Raw genomic sequence first — 22,025 nt, 5'->3', positions numbered from 1 at the left:
TTTAAATTTGATCAGTTTAATCGGTTTAACTTAATTTTTACTCACCCTAAGTCAGGAAATAAGAAAATAAGTCCACAAATTGATATTGTATTGAAATTCTTCTAAGAAAATAAATTGATCCTGTACATTTGTTTCTGGTCAGCTGCCTTCCCGAAACTGAGTTGAAATCTTTCATCTCATATACTTTGATAGCAATGATAACACAAATTGGTAGCTAATAATACTGATTTATGAAATCATAGATATATGAATTGAGACTTTTGCAAATCTCATAAACAACTTCGACAAACAAATTCCAAAATTTGTTGGAGAGAAGCATTGTTAGTCTCACAATTCAGCTGATCTGAGAAAAACAACCTTTAGATCGTACAACAAATTTGCAGGGTGAACTAGACAGCAACCTACCACGAGAACAACTAGTTAAGCACTTTGCTAAACATTAAACTTATTCTCACAGTTCTAGAACATGATAAATAAGAAAAGATATCTAAACTACAACTAGTTCGTAGATAGTTTTACGACAACAGATATTCCTGCTCAATCTCCGAATCCACATCACTTTTTTGAAAGCAGTTTGGAGTAGATCTGCCTGCAGTGAGGGTTTGTTCTCAGAATTGGTGCATAAGGACGAATGGCTTTATCGAGTGCAGCGCGATAAGGACCCTGCGTTAGAAATAGATTATTAGTCATGAGAAGAAGATTATGACTGTTGAATCTGAGAGTATCTTTTCATAATGAAATTGCTAACTACCTGGGAATATTCAAGGGCTCGTTGGATGGGATAGTTAGCATAAGGGTGTTGCAGTAATTGGTCAAAGTGAGGGAAAGAAAGTAGTTCATTTATGAAAGTGGCTGGAAAATCATTTCCAAAGTATGAGAAGCATCTTTCCACCACATTACTGCTGAACTTTTGGATGGAAAGTTCAACATATCTCCCTTGAAATTTAGATTTCAAGATTGCGAGTGCAAAAGGCTTCTCCAATTCCAGCACTGCTTGGACAACATAGTTTCTGAAATAGAAGGGACAGTATAAAATATAAAGCTTAGTTTAAACACTATCGAAACAAAATGTGACAAATGCCCAACCTGAAGGCCTACAAAATCTGACTGGCTAAAAAGTGGTGGTTCAATAATTAGGAAATTAAGTTTCTACAAGATCGAGCATATGATAAACACAGTCAAACAAAAAAATTCAAATGCAGGCAATCTATCATATATACAAAACCTATCAGATTGCCATGTCAATTGGAGGATGAAGCGCAAAAGAGCAGCTAATTGCCCTCAGGCTCAAAGAAATGCAGTCAAGGAAAGATCAATACTCAATCCTACAAGCATGGAACTTGCAGTTTATGAGTAAAATGTTTACCCGTATGGATCTTGGGCTAGTTCAAAGCCATTAGCAGCAACAACTGCAACTAAATTATGCTGATATTCTCCAGTAAAATCATGTATACATTTTTGTAACACACAGCATCCATGTCGATGAGTAGCAATGTCAACACAATACATTGCAGCAGCTTCAAAAATGAACTGTAATATAGAAAGACACAATAAGTTAGTGAATCACAAAGAACTAGCTGGCTAAGTGAAGCTCACAAAACAATGATATAAAACATAGAAGCAAGAGGTAAGCAACTGCTCTTGTTAGAAACATCAAATATAATGGGTACATATACATTCTTCATGACTAAACTAGAGTTAAATAGAAAGGTACCAATTTCAACTAAGATGTGCTAATGTCTTCAGATGACCAAAGAAATTCTTTTAAAAAATTTTGGTCAAGACTCAACCACAGAAGTTGATTAGCTTATTTTCAATTAAGAATATATATTATACCAGTAGTAATCCTCATGCATAGTCAAGATAAGTGCTTTCTTTGAGCAACAATGAGATAATATGATATGAAACATTCATCTTACAATAGATCTTAAGACTCATCTAAGGTAAAAGAAAGAGGGTAAGTGGTAGAGTTGTGTCATAGCCTATTGAATGCACACTAGCTCTATTCTTCCTAGGAGAAGAAAATTGCTGTAGTTAAACCATAAAAGATATATGGTCGCAAGACCTGGGTCACAACAAACCTTCAAATGGTGTTTGTATCAATATTAGGAGATTACAGTGCATGTTAAGTTCAATGACGTTAAAAGAAAATTTTTTTAAAAAATGATGTCAGAATGACCATACAAGTCCAGATTCTACATTTTAAGATGTACTGGCATTCAGTTGCATCTGTATGGAAAGATAATTCTAGTAAGCTAACAGCCGAAACAGAGTAATAGGAGTTCATTTTCTGGCATTCTAGGCTTTGCAGGGTGAGGCAGATGAATCTAATAGGGAAAAGGAATTGATGAAAATGTATTAAATTGGCTAGGCATCTAGAGTCCTTCAAGGTCATAGTTTCACAAATAATTCTAGTTAGAAATGGTATTAAAAGATGATCAACATTTAACAAAAAAAATCAAAGGTTTAAGGAATTGAGAAATGATGGATCCAAAAGAAATTACAAATTATCAATGAGGACCATCTAAAAGTATGACTATTAGGATAAAAAAACTTCAGGTAATGATCAAATCAAGTTGACTACCATTGAATATGAAACATTAATCTCATTCACAAAGAAAATGTTTTTCTCAACTAGTAATTCAGTACCTTATTATCCTCAGATGTAAAAGTTTCCAAGCAACGTTGAAGAACATGGCTTCCATTCAAGTCCTTAACAAGATTTAGAAACCCAACTCTTAGGGCTGACGTAACCAATGAAATATGCCGCTTAGTTTTCACAGTTTCTATCAACTTCTGTACTGCCCTTGTCCTGAGAAATACATCAAAATAGTTTCATGTAAAGTAAGATCACAAACTTTCAATGGTTGGCAGAATAAGTTGATATTAAAATCACAGTTGTTAGCATGAACAATAAAGAGATAACTTTATGTGGATAGGAAATGAGAAAGTTACTACTCACCCATGAACATTTAGGGAGATTTCAACAAGATTAAGAGGGTTTTTGTTAAGCTCGAGTAGGATCTTCAGCAGTTGTTCTTCATTGCATTTTTCCAGCAATTTCTGCATGAGATAATTTCCAAAAGGATCGACCATGAGCTCCAATGTGTGGCCGATAACCCCATTAAAAATCGTATCAGCCTGATGCTTCCCTTCATCAAGCATCTGCTGCAAGTACCGGCAACCATGCTGGTCCTTTGCCAGGAAATATAAGTGTCCTTTGACACTCATCAGACTTTCATGTTTGAGAAAAAGGCTTGGACGCTTTACAGAGGTTCCATGAACATTCCTTTGGTTCCTTGTGCAGTGAAGCCTCGTTCCCCGTGCAGAACCTGCGTCAGGCATGTTCCTTACCGTTCTCACTGGCTGATGCCCAACATTAACAGTAATCTTCGCGGAGTTGTTAGGTAAGTTTCGGACATCCGATGCATTTATACACCAGCAAGGATCTGTTGTAGTCATCTCTGATTGTAATAACGCATCAGAGATCGGATATGGTTCATTAAGAAAGGAAGTAAAATCTCCAGAAGTGTTCCGCCAATAGCGAGGATCCGCCAATGGAAGTCGACCAGTGCCCAATTCTGCAGCTCCGGACTTCTTGAGCAACGGATCTACCAAGTTCGCAGCTCCAGGAAAATGCTGCTGCAATTGAGGTGGACACGGGTTCCCGTTCCAATTAATCAAAGAATCCCGTCCAAAAGGGTTGAAGAACGCCTCGCATCCCCGATCGATAAGACGATTATGGTCAAATCCAATCGGGCGGTTGTGAATCGCCGATGCCGGAGGACAAACCGGTTCGTTCCGATCAACGCCGAGGCGCACATTGAGAAGGTTATCGACCAAAAAAGCCTCCTCCACCGTCGAACGGAAGTCCGCCGACTTACGGATCCATTCGACCAGGGAGGGACTGTCCAGTCCCGACCTGGTCGACGAAGACGACCGATCGGAGCACGAACCCCCCTCGCACCGCGGCGACACGCCGCTATTGCAGAGCCCGTTCAGAATCTCGTCACATATACGGGAATCCTCCTCGTCACGGCCATAGTACGCGTCGAGATGAAGGATGCGGGGAATCTCCTCCAACAACTTCTCAATATCCTGCTCCTCCGGGTACCCGGCCATCGCCGCGTCTTCCACCGCCCGAGAATTCACAAGAATCGACGAACAAAACCACTCGAAAGGAGGAAGACGATTATCGATTGATAAAAATATTCGCAGCGGGAACCATCTCGGACGAGCCGAAACTGAAGAGGCAGCAGAAGACGACGAAAGCAAGACGAAGAAGAGTGAAGCGCTAGAACTCAGCAAAGGGAAGGGCTTTACACGGGCTTTATATACAGATCGGGAAGAACAGTGGAACACGACGCAGCGAAAGAGACTAGTGGAAGTGCGACACGCAGCTCCGCGTAAGACGTTCTTTTGGGTAATCATAAAATAAAAAAATGATATTTAAATACGAAAGGATATTTATGAAATTTTATTTTTCTGTTTTTTATGAGAGAAAAGAGCGCCGAGTTGAATGAGTTAGCTGCTGAAATATCTCCTGGTCAATGAACTCAATCCGAGATATTTGGGATAAGAATTTGATAAAGAATTTAGGCTAGATTCAAAGCTTAGTTCTGAGTTTAGACGGATTTTTATGGTAAATAAAAAAACATTAATTGTTGATTGAATTATGATATTATTTTGAAAGACGAATTTAAAAGATCGGTTTTATTAATTCAAAAGTTTTATTTTTTTTAAAAAAATAATTGATTCGATTTAATCCGTTTGATTTTAATTTTAAATTTTTAAATTTAATTAATTGGATTAAATTGAATATATCAATGAATCTGATAGGTTATTTACAATCGATTATATAATAGTTGATTGATAAATATATAATAATAGTCTGTTATATTAAAATCAGAATTTAAATTCATAATTTATAACTCATGTTGGTTTCAAGGACTAACTAATTTAATTATTTCGCTCACGCTCAGAGAGTGAATTTTCCTCCATAAGGATGATAATAATTTGAAATAGGAATATTGTGTATTTAATTAAAATTAAATTGAATTAATTAAAATCAAATAAATTTATTTTTTAAAAAAATAGGATAATCCATTAAATTTTTAAATAAAAATTAAATAAATCTAACCGATAAAATATCGATTAATTCGGTCAAAAATTAAAATAACTAAAATAATTAAAATTTTTAAATATTATAGAAGATTTACCGATTAGTTACAAAGGTATAGATTCACTTATTAGAAATTTATCAATTTTTTTATTTTAATTTAATCGATTTAATTGGATAAAGAATTTTAAATTAAAATTGAACCAAATAATTGATATAATTAATTTTTAAAAAAAATTAAAATCTTAACATAATCGAACCGAATTAACCGATATAATTAATTTTTTTTAAAAATAAAATTCTAAAATAATCAAATTAAATTTTTAAATTTGATCGATTTAACGTTTAATTTTGAGGTAGAGATTAAGAGAGGCATCGATTGACTTTTGTGAAAACCAGCCATGAATGAGGATAACAAACTGAATGAATGAAATCAGTAGCAATCTTTATGAATTAGTGTTAATATTTCATAAAGACTTCATAAAATCATTATGATCAAAAAATATTTCTCATATCGTCTTGCATATGTGAAAAAAAAACATTAAGTAAGAATCCCTTTTTTTCTTCAAAATGTATGTTTAAATGAATCAAAGATTTTATTTTTGCTCATTCTACATAATCATAATAATAAATTTGGAGAGCATAACAAAGGTAAACACCAAAATTTCTCCTGCATTAGTTACTTAATCACATCGTAAACAAATTTAATCAAAACCTATGAACAAGGCTGCTTGAATCTGTTCGAATGGACACGAATCCGTTGATATGGAATATTTTTTTTCCAAGTGAAATACTTTAGTGTATGAAAGAATGAAAAAGTATTTCCCTTGTTGAATAAAAAATTTTCATATCTTAACGTATATAATATGAATAAGAAACCTTCCTATCTTAATGTATATGCTTTCATATCAGAAGCCTTCATATTAATGTATATAATAAACCTTCAATACCTTAAATGTATAATAAACCGTCAATGAAACTCACATACAGATCATGAATGTTTGAAATCCATATTATGCAAGAAGACATTGTTCTTGCTAATACAAATCCATATATACTCAGTGGCACATCCATAATTATCAAAGGAAATCATGCAGTACCAGACATCATTCTCTCAATTTGTAACCCACCATACAATCCGTAATATAAATAAGTAAATATTCCTTTCCATTATAAATAATGACTGTATGGCCAATCATTCTAGGATATAATGGTAGATGCTCAAGACCAAATTACTATTAGTTCTTTATCTTCCCTCATGTTGGGTTTTTCAATTTTTGTTGATACATGATTAACTACCACACCTGATGTGCATGGAATTTGAAACGACGGAAGATAGATTAGAACTCTGTAAACAAGTTAGATGAATGTCAACCATGGATGAACTAACATACCATATGGGTGTCATCCTGTACAATCGGCCTGCTGTTTCTACAAGAATACACTATCCGGTTTCTAAAATATTCTGCACCCTTTGACCAATTGTGTTCCGCATTACTCATCAAATCACCAGAAAGAAAATTTCCAGTATCTTGTGTTTCATCAAGAGTCGCTCTTCACATCAGGCAACAGAACCATAATGGCAGACTGCAGGGGCTGAAGTTACCTGTGAGATAAGTTTGATACATTCGACGCAGATGGATTAACTTTTGTGATTCACGGCGTGCCACCTTCATCTTTCTTATCACTTTCAAGTGTTTCACCGTCCGCATCTCCATTGACAATAGGCAAATCAGTGTCCTTGGAATGGTTCTCTGAGGTTGGTTCCTGAGGCCCAGTATACATATCAGTGTCCTCAGAATGGCTCGTGGAGATTGGATCCTGAAGTCCATTTTCATTGTCCTGCGTTTCCCAGTGAGGCGTGTAGTGGCTCATGAGCTGCGCCTGTTACACAAGAAAAGAGGTCAAATACTTGCCTAATAGTTTGAGAGGAAAGAGCAAAATGTTTAAGTTACACACTCATTTGCAATCATACCTCGTAAAGCTGATGCATCCTATAGTTAACTAAGCTATCCATCTCCTGGGTATCGCCAATGAAGTGAATTCTACCTCTTTCTCCAACTAGACGATCAGTAAAGGGACTGGTCTCGTCAAGAATTAGAGCCAACTTATCAGGCCTCTGAAGTAGAAGTTGAAACGTTGGCTGCAATTCATAGCATTGTTCAAAGAGAGAGCGCCGGCAGAAAATATACAGCCCCAAACGTGCACGCGACATTGCAACAACTAATCTCCTAACATCACGTAGATGGCCAACAAATCGAGTGCGTACAAGAGACAATAAAATAAAATCATTTTGTTGGCCCTGGAATTTGTCAACTGTCGTCACCTGCTAAGCAAAAAATAATAGTTGATTTGGATAATATTAAAGGATATTCTTAGAAAACTTAGACAGTGAAGACTGGAAATTGACAAACTTGCCTTGCTCGGTGCTCCAATTCCAGATGTCATGCATCTCCTATTGATAACATCCCGAATCAGAAGCTTTTGACCATTGTATGTTGTCAAAATAGAAATTTTGCTGGCCGGGTATCCAAGAAGTCGCATGTATATATAAACACTTACAATATACTCAGCCTCACCTTCATTCTGATAAAACCATGGAGAAGGAGCAGTTTCACCTTTCCCATTGTAATCAGGAACATCTATTAGTTGATATTCGAAAGAGAATCCAGCATTAGCTTTGTGAAACATAACTTCCTCATGTACATAGGGAAGGTCACCAAGATTTCTGTATCTCCAATTATAAAGTTTGGCTATACTTGGACGAGCTCTACCTTGGGCATTAAGCTCAATGTAAGGAACACCTAGACGAACAAACCTAGTGAATAAACTTTGATCCATGTGACTATACTTTTGAAAAGCCATATTTTTTACAACAGGAGGTAGTTGGTGATGATCACCAATCAAAATGCAGCGTTTAAGCCGAGCGTATCCATCTTCCTGGCGTTGAAGCAACATTGGAATAAAGGTCTCTATCTCGAGTATTTGTGCACTTTCTTCCATCAACAAGTTGTCATACTTAAAGCCCAACTGAAGGAAGTCCTTCCTCTTCAATGCTGCATGAGTACAGGTCATAGCTACAATCTTAGCCTGCTTAGTCATCAGATAATTTGCTCGATCAGCTGTTGATTTGAGCAACTCGAAGGCCCTGCATTCTTCAAGCTCCTGGAACATGGTAGATAGATGACGGAAGCAACCCTTAGCGGCCCTCATGTCTTTCCCAAACGATTCGCCTGTGAAAACAGGCTGGGGACTATTGGAGAAATATTCTGTAAATGGAAAGCGGTCTTTCACAAATGATGGCTTATCTTGATTCTGAGAACAAGAAGCTAAAAACTGCTCCCAGCGTGAGTAAACATGAAGCAACCAGAAATATCCAGCAGTTTCACAAGTGTACCCTACATCTTCAGGAAGCTTAAGGGATCTTGCAAGTCTCTCTACTTCACTTAGAAGCTCTAGCCGTCGTACAAGCATAGCATTGACACGACCTTGACGACTAAAATCCAAATCTGTTGCTAACTCTTGTTCACCTTGACCCAAACGAAGAAGATACCTGGCAGGTACATCTCTCTGACAGTAACACCATGGTTAGTTCAGAACATTTTTTCAAAATAATAATAATAAAAACATAACACTAAGATTTATATCAGGAATAAAGAAAAGGGATGCTAGTAGATCAAGGGAATAAGCCCTTATAAAGTAATATTATTAAGAGTAAAAAAAACAGCTCGGTGCACGAAGCTCCTGCCAATGCGGGGTCCCAACAAAGAATCTATTGTACGCAGTCTTATCCAGTTTTGCAAGAGATTATTTTCGAAACTCGAACTCGTGACCTCCAAGTCACACGGCAACAATTTTACAGTTGCGCCAAGGATCCCCTTCCGTAATAAGAGTATCAAGATTAATAAGTAATAATGTAAAGGATTTAATCCCACATCGGTATTTTAGATATAGGGTTTAATATTTAGAGGCCTATATGTGATGGTTATCCCATAACCGTATATAATACAATATTTACTGTTCCCCCAATTCTATTGACATCAGAACCCGACCTTTGAGGATTAGAGTAAGTTTACAAGCCTGGTCACACTTGTTATTGATTTTGTGTTAAGGTACAGGTACCAAATATCAAGAAACTATCAATACATAAATTAGAAAGCTCTAGATTAGTAGGTTTGGGTTTGACCAAAGTACTAATGAGGATTAGATATCTTAATGAACTATCATAAGTTGTGTGCTTCATAAATTATGTAAGTTTTATTTTATCTACATATATATCACATTGTTTTTCATTATTATCATGTTTTGTCTATATTTTGTTGTGGCAGCTTCTCTAGTTAGTGTAACAAGTTGAAAGAGATAGCATCTAGCTTGAAAATGAGCGTTAAGAGTTAAAGGTTAATAAGCAACAATGTAGGGTGTTTGGTCCCACATTACTGTTTTTTATTAGAGTTATGTTTGGAGCCCTATATATATATCCATCTAATGTTGATCCCATTAACATATAAAGGACAGTCCGGTACATGAACCTCCCACCAATGTAGGGTCCCAAAGAGGGATCGGACCACATTGAATCTATCATACATAATCTTATCCTGCATTGCAAGAGATTATTTCCACAACTTGAACTCATGACAATAAGATCGCACAGCAACAACTTTACCATTGTGTCAAGGCTCCTCTTCATCCCATTAACATATGCATTACAATATTTCCCATTCCCCAAATTTTACAAAAAACAACAATATTCAAGATGCATAACTAAAGAGAAGATATACTGACAATGGAACAATCAATAGAGAACAACTATGTCTAGCATATCAAAATTAAGAAGTAGAGGATAATAAACAGTGATATCCCATCAAAATTTGTATCGTATTTTGGAATGCCACTGGACTGAGAATTTGCTAGCATTTATTGGGATATCAAACAATTTGATTTAAAATCAGCTAGTGAAAAAAATGTTGTAAGGAGTGAAACTGCATTTATTAAGATAAAGAAAATACCTCCATTATCTTCTCAAACAGGTCATTTAGAGCTTGATTGGAGTGAGTGATAATTAAGGTTCGCTGCGAAGGGCAATTATGATAAAGAACATTTAGAATTTGTACAGCAGTGTCAGTTTTCCCAGTACCAGGTGGACCAACAACCATTGTCAACCCAGGTTGGATACCTGAAATAATGGCTCCAATCTGCAAAAGAAACATAGATATGAAATAAGTAGTTTAGAGCAGTTAAGTAATGACATGCTGCAAAGACCATATTAGAAGAAGATGAGAAGATCACACAGGTTGTAAACGATAAGAAGATAAAGGATCACTTAGAAAGAAGATTGTTCTAATGTTTCTTCAGAATTTGAATTGAAGAAGGAAAAGAAGAGATGAAGCAATTTTATGCAAAAAAATAAATAAAGAAAGAACTTCATCACTCTATCAGATTAAGTAAAAATGAGAGAATGCTACAAAAGTTTGCATATTCATATTTTTTCAGATGTTATCATTAGTACCTGAGTCGGTGTAAACCTAACTGAGTTTTGCTTAGGCTGATCTTGGGGATAAGGCCCAGGATCAGGAGGGACATATGCCTCAGCAAAAATCTTTTCCTTCTCGACGCCATTACTGGTCATCTCATGATCATTTTGATCATTATTGTCGGTATTCTCATTCCCTAGAAGTGCACGAGAGTCACTCTTCATTGTTTTTGGAAGGCGAATGCGAAATGGAGGTCTTGGATGCAAATCCTCTGAATCATCTGGCTTAACAAAGCAAACCTGCAAGTCATGAAACATATATATGTAACTTAACAACCTCATATCTTAGATTGGCTCACTGCATAATCAAAGCAGAGTGGTCAAGGTACTAAATATTCAAACCATAATTTTTACCTGAAAACCTGGAAAGCTATCTGTCAAATGATTGGCATCAAGAAAAGTGTCTTTAAAATCTATTACTTCCAAAAGATCAGGCATGTTATGCCATTGTGCAGAAGAAGGATTACCATAACCCAAAAAGATGTTATGCAACCAATCAGGAACTATGCAAGACTCATTCATAAGGTCTCTTATGGAGTCCAAAATTGCTTTGAAATTATTTTCTTTAGGCTTCCTCCGCATCAAAATGTTAAATGTTCCATATACATCTTCTGCACCTTTTTCAGCAATATCTGTAACATCCATGTGGTACTGTGCTGTGTCCAGAGCAATTGTCACTGTGCGAAGATCACCCTTAGGTGGCTTCCATTCATCTCTTTTAATTCTACCAGTGAAATCATTCATCAGAACACCTTCTTCATCATGGATTTCAGTTATTTCACATCCACGTACATATTGAAGGCCAAGCCTCTGTGGGACAGATGACTTGGCAGCTTCCTCTGGACTAAGAGGTTCAAAAGAGGGCCTAATCGACAGCAAAAACAAGACATCATGTTCTTTAAGAGAATCCCATTCTGATCTGATATGTGCTCTATAACTTGCAATGCTATAAGTCACTTCAGCAGTAACCGAAGCTGGTTTGACTTCCCCAATGTTAGGTTGTTTAACTTCTGTGATTTTGAACTGCTTGATTGGAACAGCCATTCTTGACCAGCCACCAAATGCAGTTTCACCCTCTCTATTAATATAAGCTAGAAGATGAGGAACAGCTTCTTGAATATCCTCTCGTATTTCATATGTAGATTCTAATCGAAAAAGATTGAAGTTTCTTAGTAAATAGTCATGTAGTGTTAGAAATTGCAAGTTAAGCTTAGGGAGAGCTAAGCATCCCTCTCCTGAATAATTGATACTTGGAACAAGACTCTCATCCCACATTATTTGCTCATTTGGGTAGAGAGGAAGTGTGTTTATGGCCTCCCTCTGTGACTGACGCTTCTCAAAATAAGAAATAACAACCTCAATGAGGAAATCAGCCCTATTACTCCAAAGATCATCTCTTGAAACCAACTTGAGCTTTAAAAAATAAAAACAACAACAACAACAATAGTGTAAGTGTAACAACACACTTAGATAAGGTAAATGTTTAAGTTCACAAGAACAGACTTCAAATGGAGAAGTTAATTATCATTTGGCTTGTAAAACACAAAGTTGAATCAAGTACATGTACTTTCTATCCTTCTTTATTTGTAAAAACTATTGCTTCACTAAGAGTTCTATAAAAAGAAATTGCACTGGCATTTGTTTCACTATCAATCACGAGAGAGAGAGAGAGAGAGCAGAGGCACAAGGGCAGCTAAATGTGCATCTTACTCGATCTCCTTTATGCAAATTTAACAGATGGTTTATGTTCCTAAAACAAACAAAGTAAAAAAAAAATCAATCGGGATTACTATCACTAATGTGGAAAAAGAATCTCTAGGGATAATCTTTATCCCATATTATTACACAGTTAAAAAGAGCACATCCAAACTAGTTTTCAATAATTGCAATTTGCATAGCATGCAGAATTCACTTTAAACCTACATCTAAATGGCATGATTTATAATCCAAGACTGTATAGGAACATTGATTAAAAGCATGCAATTAATATTTTGTATATTATACACTAGTAGCAAGGCACGAGGAAAATAATTAGCAATTTTGAGATATCTTCTAAAATGAAAATACTTTCTTATCCATAATAAGGGTGAGAGAAAGAACGAGAAGTACCACTGAATGCGCATCCTACTTTATCTCCTTTATGCAAAAAATAATTAATTTCATGGATAGTTTCTGTTAGTAAAATAAGCAACAAATAAAGTGAATTTCAATCATATTAACTTCGCCAGAAAAATGAACTTAACCCCATTATCTTATACAATTTGGAAGAACACAAAAATATTCTTCAATTATTTCAATTTACTTTCAATATTGTGACATGATTATTACTCAACTGGTTGAAAAAATGCCTAGACTAGACCATCTTATGTTAGTCTTGCTTAACAAAAGCAACACATTCCTCTGTCAAAAAAGCAAGTTAGCAAGGAATATATAGGGGTGTCCGGAGTTTAGTGAGTTATGTATGCTAAGTGCTTATCAATTTACATGCCACAAGGCAGTGATTACTCAAAAAATCAACATAACAAGAAGTAGGTAGGGAAATGCGCCAAAATCAGAAAAATATGCATGACGATAAAAGCAAAAAAGAACAATTGAAATGAAAAGCACAAAGAAAAGTCATGCTAGATATCACTAACCTTATCACAAACCAAGTCTTTCAGTTCCTCATCAGATAAGACTGATAGCTTCTTTTTAAGATCAGCACGCTTCTGAATTGCCCCAATGTTGCAAAGTGCAAGGTCTCGCAGCTAAGAGAAGTAGGAAAAAAACAGTAAATGCAATGCATAGAAATTATAGTTCCAAATGAAAATTTCATTAAGATGGCCAAGATAAGTACCTTAGGGATCTGTTTGAATGCTAATAATTGAAAAGCTTGCAAACGTGAGTAGTGAGCAAGCAGTATATCATCATCACTGAGTTGTGTCCCAACGTGATCGTCAATTTCAAAACATTCATAAAACTGTAGCAAGTCGACCAGCTGAGCAAAAAGCCGTCCCTTTTCATGGGCATATAGTGCACTTAAGTGGCACTTGGAAACAACAGCAGCATCAGCAACAATTGACTTCAAAAACCTATTATATATCACAACCATAGAGCCCTCATACAATCAGGTACAAAATCATCATAAGATGTTAAAAATGCAATGCATCTACTCATGGAAAAAATACCAAAAAGTTAGCTAGCAGAGAATTTTTGCCAATTAGCTAAGTTAACCCAATATTACTGGTTGTGATAGAGATGATAATTCGGGATCAAATATATTGTCTAACTTGGTCAGCTGAATGACCCCGTGACAACAGTGAATCTATCAGATCTAATACACCATCAACCTTCAATAAACACCAAAAACAATCTAATATGTTCTTCCTATGAACAATTTGCGGAACTAATGATTTTCTAAAAATGAATAAATGAAGAATCAGATGTAAATTAGAAAATAAAGTGAAAAGGACAACAATACCTCCTAGTTGGAAGTTGGCTCAAAAGATCAATCAAGAATTCCATAAATCTCTCACAGTATAAAACAGACGAATCATCAAACAGCTTGTCGTGTGAACCACTAAGCTCAGTTTCTTCATGACCACTCTGATTTTGATGAATGACCTTTGAATCAAGAATCTGGCAGGCATGTTTCAGTTAAAAGTGACTAAAACACCAAATTATATCTATCAATTGATAAAGTTGAAATAATTACCTCCAAGAATTCTTCAATTAGGTTTTTGAGAAATCGCACTTCAAGCCTGTTTGATGGATCAACTGGTTGCCCTCCTTTTTTGGCTTCTTTTGCTTCTTTCTTGGTCATTCTTTTCCACTTTTTGATTAAGTGAGGATTAAGACATAATTCCATCTGTATAAGGACTTAAAAAGGTCAATTCGCACTAACAATTCACTCAAAATCAGTATAGATGTGCACAGAATTTGTTAACTTCACCTGAAATCTACCAAAAGATAATTTATGCCACAACTGCAAGCTCACTAACTTGAGAACATTGTCACTGACAATTTCATCCTCCAAACTCTGTTAGTAATCATACATCAGATAAGCATAAGATGATATGATAAAGCAAAAAATCCAGGACAAAATGATCACTAAAACTTAACAAAATTAAACTTTAAGGTATAATATGTAAATTTTCATATATTTGTCTTGAGTACATATGGGAAAGGAATATAAGATGCTGATGATCTAAAGAAATTAGCACGTAAAGGTGACCAAAAAACTAAGAATTTAATGGCTGCATTGCAGCTCCATTTGTAGTGGGATTTAAATTACTTGCAAATGAGGATTCGTGTAGTAGCAACATGCATGAGCATGCAATTCAGGTAAATAATTACTAATTTAAAATTTTGCTCTTGGAAAGCAAAAAAGATATGACTGCATACCTGAAAAGCATTAATCATGAACAACAAGTAATTCGTCTTCTCTGCTATATTTAAGGCTCTTCCCTACAGGTGTGCAGATAAAATGTAGTGTTAGCGAACTTGAAATGCAAGGAGCAAAGTAAAATTCCGGGCTTGTGAACATAAGAATGAGCAAAAAAAACCAAAGTCCTAGAGTGGCAAATAAGCACGAAGTCAGAGAAAAAATAGGTAAGGACAGGATATAGTCAAGACAAAAAGGGCAAATTCCAGGCTATTAAAAAAAACATACCTCTTCCTTCAGCAGCAGAACCCTTCGTAAAAAGCCCCTAAATGCATTCTTCCGGTCATGAAAACAAATCCATGCAGCAACATTCTCCCGGAACTATAAAAAGCATGAATTTAGCCAACAGTATCATATGGAGAAAACAAAATTACTTTTCTAACTATTCCTCGAATCAAAAGATCAATCCAGTCAAACCACGCACCTTCTCATTAACCATTAAAATCATCGACATCACGTGCTCAAACGTTGAGGTATCAGGATCAAAGTTGGGCCAGAGATAGTTTTCCAAGTACTGGCTCACTTCTAGGATCATCACCCTTTGTAGCGGCACAGTCTTCCTGCCGTCTCCGGACACCAGAAGCTCGGTCTCATAGATCTCCTTCACCAGCTCGGGATCGAACTCCCGCGAGGAGGCGCTCCCACCAGCACCCTTCAGCCAGTTAGCCGCTGCTATCTTAGTGAGCCGGTCTCGCTGGATCTCGAGCAGGGTAATCGAGCTGGAGACGCCCGCGTTCGGGCGCTGCTCCGGAGGCTTCTCGACAAGATTCTCTGTCACCGGATCTTTCCCAGGATCGACGGGGTATTCCGCCACCCGGTGCCGCCGGAAGTCGAAGGTGCCGGTGCCGAGGACCTTTGGCATGGCGGATGCGCCGAAGAGAAGGTTCGTGCGGAAGAGCCGACGAAGTGGAGGAGAAAGAGAGTGTCAGGTAGAGACGACCGGCGCTACAGAGGAGCAGGCGGGCGATCGCAAAACCCTATCATGGTGCTAATTTAGGGATTTTACTTAAAGAACCTTATTCTTATCAAAATTATGATTCCAGCGCTTAAATTTAAAATATTATTTAAGTTAGGAGTAATGTGCTTGTTAGAGTCGTAAGTGAACCGAAATAAATTTGATATTGGCCATGATAAAAATTTAATACACATAAAATTAAATAATCTATTAAATTATATAAATAAGTTTGAATATGTGTTTAATTTTTTAACATTAGTAAATAATATTGATGAATCAATCCACCAATAATATTCTTATTAATATATTAAATAAATAAATAAACTTAAAATAAATAAATTTATTTTATTAAATTTAATTATCAATTAAATAAATTTAAAATATAAAAATTTTAAACAGTCAAACAAACTTAAATTAATAGTTTGATATGTAACGGATCAAGTTCAAAATAAATTCAAATTAAATTTAAATTAATAAAAAAAATCAACCCAAACTCAATAATTATTTTAATAAATTAGTTCATTTTAAATTTGACTTAATTTAATTTGATTATCTTATTAAATAAATTTAAATATCATAAAATTTAACTTGACTTAGGTTCCTTTTCAACCTTGCTGTTTACTTACTTATATAATTAGAGAAAGAATTAATTTTAAATCTATACATGAATTTTTTTTTTCTTATTTTAGTTCATTTAAAATCAAGCGAAACTAATATCTCCAACTAAATATATTCAAAAAATCCTTTCAATAAATTATGGTTTAAATAAATCATTGGCTTAGATCTACCAAAGATAAATGGGAAAGTCCAGATGGATTCTGTCCAACATCAGGAATTTTTCATACTCCCAACTCTAATAATGTAATAGTCGGACGAAATTTAAACTCCCGTTATCTAGAATCCTCTTTGTCTTATCCACTGTCCTCATCAATGCTCTATAGTCAGATCCAGAAAAGCAAAATCATAGGCCCAACATGAACTGGGCCTTATCTATCGAAAGCAAACTTAAACGAATAGGTCTCTCAGTTACACACACAGCTTTATGGGCCTCTTTTTTTTCTTTCTTTCTATGTATGTGAGATAATTAATCCATATATTAAACTAACTGGATCGCATCCAAATTTTATATATATTAATATTACTCTTGGTCTACTTAATTAATTCCTGACCAACCCATCACTAACTGATAAAGCTTGATTCCTGGTCCACTCCCCCAATTGACCAATTCACAATGGTATATATATATATGTATAGTTTAAATTAAGCAGTGGCTCAGCTTACGGCTGCTCCATGCAGTGGCATGCACGTAGCTCAGGACCACTGCCTGCATGTGTTTTCTCATGTGGCTTTCAATGTGGCTCATCGAGCTCCTCCCATTTAAACCCAGCTTCATCACTAGAGCAAGTGTAGCCTCCGCCACGGCCGACATGTCTTAACTATGAAGACAAGCATCTTTCCCACCATTAATTAATTAAGGCTTAAAACACATGCACTAGATCATGGATGATTAGCTGTTGATAGATCATTATATATATATATCTATTATTATTATATATAATTATATATATATATATAAAAGAATGTCACATCATCCGTTGAGCATCATCGTAAACAACAAGTATAACCAGACACACGCTAAGTAATTTAGTCATGAGAGAGAATATATATTTTAAAAAAACGTTTGAAGGTTTGGTGCATAAATCTGACATAACCTCAATTCTTTTATGGGTTCTATTAAATTTAATATGGTGGATCGTTAACCTCCAAATGGCCAAGTCAAAGTCAATAGTCAAATGAGACAAGACATATAAAACATGACAAGGTCGAAGGCAAGGTTAGCAGAGTCACTTTATCACTTGGTCACCGACTCCTAGTCCTCTTGTCATTCGATCATCGACTCTAAGTCCCTTGTCACCTGATCATCGATTACAAATCCCTTATCTCCATCTTAGCACTCAACTTTGATACCTCTCCTCCTCTGCGTCCGAATCGGACAGAAGAGAATAACGATTAGCTAAGAACGTGAGGATCATGGAGCAACGCTAGAAGGGTGAGGTGGAGAATATAGGAGGACATGACCCATGAGACGAGGAGGACGTGTGATGACATGTTAATCCCTCAATATAAACATGCACAATTAAGGATCATGGGTGTCACTTTTTTTTTTAATACAGTATAAAAAGAAGTCTGTTATGTGCACATAATTCCAACTACTTCAGTCATCGAGATTAATTTAAGTGTCGGAATGGTTACATTAAGATCCATCTTGACTTTTTTATTTTTCATCTTTTAAAATTTTTAATTATCGAGACTAACTTAAATGTCGTGATTACATTAAGATTCATTTTGACTTACATTCTAACTCTCCTTAAGTTTTACATAAGATTCATTGATTTTGATATTCTGCCATCAAGACCTTTGATCCGTCATCAGCATCCTCATTAGTAGTCTCTTTCTCTGTGATCTCGGACTGAATCCAAATTAATTAGTGTTCAAAATTCTGAACCTCCTAATATGAATTCCTGCGCTTGCATCGCTATATCTCTTTCTCTGTATTGCCATTTCATAAAGCTAAATTGAAATCCATATTTGTATATGAAGAAAACAAACAACATCCATAAAACTTTTTCTTTTTGCAAAATATTAATTACCGACAGAACTTGCATGGAGCTCTTCCCTTTTATGATAAAATTAACAAGACTTTTGGAAGAAAAAGAATATTACAATTTATTTTTTATTTTTCATTTTTCTCCAAGTTATTACACAACTCGTCTCAATTTTCCTCGAGCTCAAAAATGTTTCTTTAAATCTCAGAATCATTCCACAAGCCGGTGCAAAAATTCCATAACCTGGAATAATAATAAACATTTAGTTTAATTTAAAATTTAATAAAATAAATCAATTATTGCTCACCTCAGTCGGGTCTCTCAGAGAAAACGATGCTTTAGTTTTCTTTGGAGCCTTGGAAACGAGGATTCCCGCGCCCTGTCCTCTTTCATGCAAAACCTAAAGCATTTATATATATATGCAGATTGAATATTTAGCAGATTTCATGTTTTATTAGATTAAAATTACGTCCAGCAAATAAATTAATACCCTGAAAGCATCTTCATCGGTGTTATCATCTCCGATGTAAACTGGAAACACGTTGCTACAGTTGGCGAATCCTGGAGTTCAGAATGATTTAGGATGAACAGAACAGGGGAATTAAAAGGTTGGTGATATGTCAAAGCTGTGGTGGATTCGAACATACCAAGAGACTCCAATAAGAACTCAAGAGCTTTCCCTTTGTCCCACTTAATAGTTGGCCGGATCTCCAGTACCTGAAATCGATCAATGAACTTTTTGTTTTATGTGAATTATTTTCAAGAGAAGAAGAAGAAGAAGATTGATTAAGCTACCTTTCTTCCAACTGTGAGCGTGAGTTGAGGGTAGTCATCGAGCACTGACCCGACTTGCTCAGCTAATGAGCTCCATTTCTGACATGCATCGTGTTGGAAGAGAAGAGAATTAGTTCTTGTTCTTGGGAAGAAAACAGAGAAACTGGAAAGAGTTGTTGTTCTTCACCTTCTCGTCGATGCATCGAAAGTGAACTGAAAGAGTGAATGTGTTGTTTTCGATCCTTGATCCTGGGATTGAACTTGTTTTCTCTTCCAATTTTTTGTAGACTTCATGAATCACGGGAAGGAATTGGCTTGCTGGTTGAAAGAACACAGCTTTGTTCTGCAACGATCAAATCAATGCGGTGATCGATCAGTAGTAGAAAGAATTAGAAGCGATGTGGATGTGAAAGAGATGGAGGCGGACAGAGACCTTAGATCTCGTGCGCTTTGTGCCTTTGCTGGGGCCTTTGATGTCCAAGCCATGGCTCCCAGCGTAGTACAGCTCCCTCAATTGGACAAAGTCAAAAACCTGATTGATCACATATCAAAAGATCATCGAGATTTAACACGAGCATTGATGAATTTGGTCGAATGAATTTAACGGAAGGGACCTTATCGCGGCGTCTTCCGCTCACGATCGCCGTCGGGAAACGCCTCGCGACGTCTCTCACGGCTTCTCGCATCTGTGAAAAAAAAAAGATGTGATTTTTAACGTTGGAATGAAACAGAGTAAAAGCAGAGGATAAGGGAGAGGGCGGCGTACGGCGTCGGACATGAACGCGCGGTCGGGGTCGTCGACGATTGGAGAGAGAGTGCCATCGTAGTCGAGGAACATCGCGATGCGCTTCCCCTTCGACGCCGCAACGATGTCGCCGAAGTTTCTCAGAGCGGAAGGGTGCTGCCTCTGCGCCGCCGAGATCAGCAACATTAACCGGATGGCTCCGGAGAGACATTAATAGTAATAAAAAACCTATTTTTAAGGTGTAAAAAATTGGATTTTTAGCGTGGAGGACGACAACGTACCAGCCAATTCTGGTACTCCTCGTCGCGGGCGCCGCCGAAGGAGGCTGAGATGGCGGTGCCGGCGGTCTTGACGCGGGTGGGGGATGAGGCGCGCAGCGAGTCAACCCACGGGTTGATCCTCGCGCTACTGCCGGCGCCACCACTGTTTCCGATTTCTAGTTGACTGGCGATCTTGCAATTTAAGACGACTCCGCCAAGAAAGGCGGGGTCGCCGCCGGCGGCCATCACACTGCTGAGAGCGAGCTCCTCCGTCACTATCACATTCTGCTTCCTCATCTCCGCGACGGAAACCATGAGAAATCTACTTCTTCTCCCTCTGTTTCGAGACAGAGAATCGGATTTAAATAGTAAGATCGATCGAAATTGTAGAGTAATTTCTTCGACGTGGAGAGGAAAGACTACGTGCGACGACTTTGGTACGACGACAGAGGGCGACTTCCACCGGCAGAACGTTCGGTTTGGTAGTTGCACCGAAACGGGCAAACGCGTTAAACGAACCCGATTCACCAACCGACCAAGGAAAGAACAGGAGAAGATCCTTCATGACTTATGATTAGTCGCCACGTCGACATTACCCTGTCCCGTGTTTGGGCGGAGATAGTTGATCCATCACAGGGATTTTCCGTACTTTCCATTTCACCAAAAAGTGCACGTCCGTAGTTTATTTTTCTTTTAATTTCTCAAAATACCCTAATTAATATTTATTTAAAATTTTGTTAGTAGATCAAATATTTTAAATCGAATATAAATTTAAATTGGTTGGATGGTTATGCTAGAAAATTCAAAGGTGTATGACGAGGTAGATTTGAAGGTGTTCCATGAGAGAAATTGGCAAAATTTAATGAGGTAGACTTTAGGATGAAGAACATTGAGGTTCAATGGTTTGATAATTTAATGAGATAGAAATTTATGACGAGTTGGTACATAGGAGTGGGCTTGCAACCAGGCGATGAGTTCACATGTAAATCAGCTTGTGGCTAGACCATGAGATGGATTTTGCTAGCATGTCTTCAGCATGCCATAGGTTTACTGCTGACTAATGGTCTCGCGAACACGCTAGCGAGCTCGTAAGTAAGCGGTGAGCCTTCGACTAACCAACTGGCTCACGAGCAAGTGACTATGGGTTTGACAGGAGGGTGACAAAGAGTGAAGGTCATTTGGGCTTGCAACTGTGTGCTACGTTAGCAATATTCAACACTGATCTAGTTGAGATTAAGAGATGGATCGACTCCTCAGTGGCTCCACAATCAAGTTATTTTAGTAGGTTGGATGTGAATCGGATTGGTTTTTATCGGGGCGATAGGTCAACAGTTGTTGGATCGACAATTGTTGGGTGCCAGACAATGCAAGGACTCCAGGATACTTGATGAGTAGATGTCTAGTTCTGATGAAGATGTCCAATGACAACGAAAATTGTAAAGGAAATTAAAAGGACTAAAAAAGGATTAAAAGATTTCTCCGACACTTAAGTCAAATTCCAAAAGAGAGTTTAAGGGAGAAAATAATAAAGAAATGAAAATAATAATGTCCAATATCCCTCTAGATTTTATCATCATCAATCATCATCACTTTTGTTTTACAAAGTGCCAAAC

The 22,025-nt window shown here is 36.7% G+C and overlaps 2 protein-coding genes across 5 annotated transcripts; both read right to left on the bottom strand.

Annotated features, from left to right (window-relative positions):
* Nucleotides 1–362: 362 nt before the first annotated feature.
* Nucleotides 363–4,258, bottom strand: LOC141815671 (putative pumilio homolog 8, chloroplastic). Its single transcript, XM_074703623.1, has 5 exons — nt 2,963–4,258; nt 2,650–2,812; nt 1,367–1,530; nt 752–1,010; nt 363–663 (listed from the first exon to the last, which is right to left on the bottom strand). The coding sequence occupies exons 1-5, from the start codon at nt 4,120–4,122 to the stop codon at nt 556–558; spliced, it is 1,854 nt and encodes a 617-aa protein (XP_074559724.1). The 5' UTR covers nt 4,123–4,258; the 3' UTR covers nt 363–555.
* A 2,197-nt stretch (nt 4,259–6,455) lies between these two features.
* LOC141815655 (putative trehalose-phosphate phosphatase 6) lies at nt 6,456–20,727 on the bottom strand. 4 transcript variants are annotated; one of them, XM_074703609.1, is made up of 24 exons: nt 20,434–20,727; nt 20,174–20,314; nt 20,022–20,093; nt 19,841–19,939; nt 19,595–19,750; nt 19,429–19,506; nt 19,281–19,350; nt 19,124–19,194; nt 18,941–19,033; nt 18,853–18,876; nt 15,497–15,772; nt 15,301–15,393; nt 15,033–15,095; nt 14,581–14,667; nt 14,344–14,496; nt 14,110–14,267; nt 13,486–13,720; nt 13,286–13,396; nt 11,004–12,062; nt 10,626–10,889; nt 10,126–10,311; nt 7,538–8,689; nt 7,095–7,445; nt 6,456–7,003 (listed from the first exon to the last, which is right to left on the bottom strand). In XM_074703609.1, the coding sequence occupies exons 1-24, from the start codon at nt 20,725–20,727 to the stop codon at nt 6,776–6,778; spliced, it is 5,514 nt and encodes a 1,837-aa protein (XP_074559710.1). In that variant the 3' UTR covers nt 6,456–6,775. The 4 variants fall into 4 exon arrangements, with proteins under 4 accessions (XP_074559710.1, XP_074559711.1, XP_074559713.1 ...); XM_074703610.1 differs by lacking the exons at nt 6,456–7,003; nt 7,095–7,445; nt 7,538–8,689; ... (9 more) ...; nt 15,301–15,393; nt 15,497–15,772 and adding an exon at nt 18,683–18,782 and having other exon boundaries at nt 18,848–18,876; XM_074703612.1 differs by lacking the exons at nt 6,456–7,003; nt 7,095–7,445; nt 7,538–8,689; ... (9 more) ...; nt 15,301–15,393; nt 15,497–15,772 and having other exon boundaries at nt 18,704–18,876; nt 20,434–20,551; nt 20,678–20,709.
* Nucleotides 20,728–22,025: the final 1,298 nt, after the last annotated feature.

Source organism: Curcuma longa, chromosome 21 (assembly GCF_044706935.1).
Source record: "Curcuma longa cultivar G26 ecotype Majalengka, Jawa Barat chromosome 21, ITB_CL_G26_1.1, whole genome shotgun sequence".
Taxonomy (NCBI): domain Eukaryota; kingdom Viridiplantae; phylum Streptophyta; class Magnoliopsida; order Zingiberales; family Zingiberaceae; genus Curcuma; species Curcuma longa.
The sequence above is the reverse complement of the archived record's forward strand: the minus strand, read 5'-3'. Positions and strand labels throughout refer to the sequence as shown.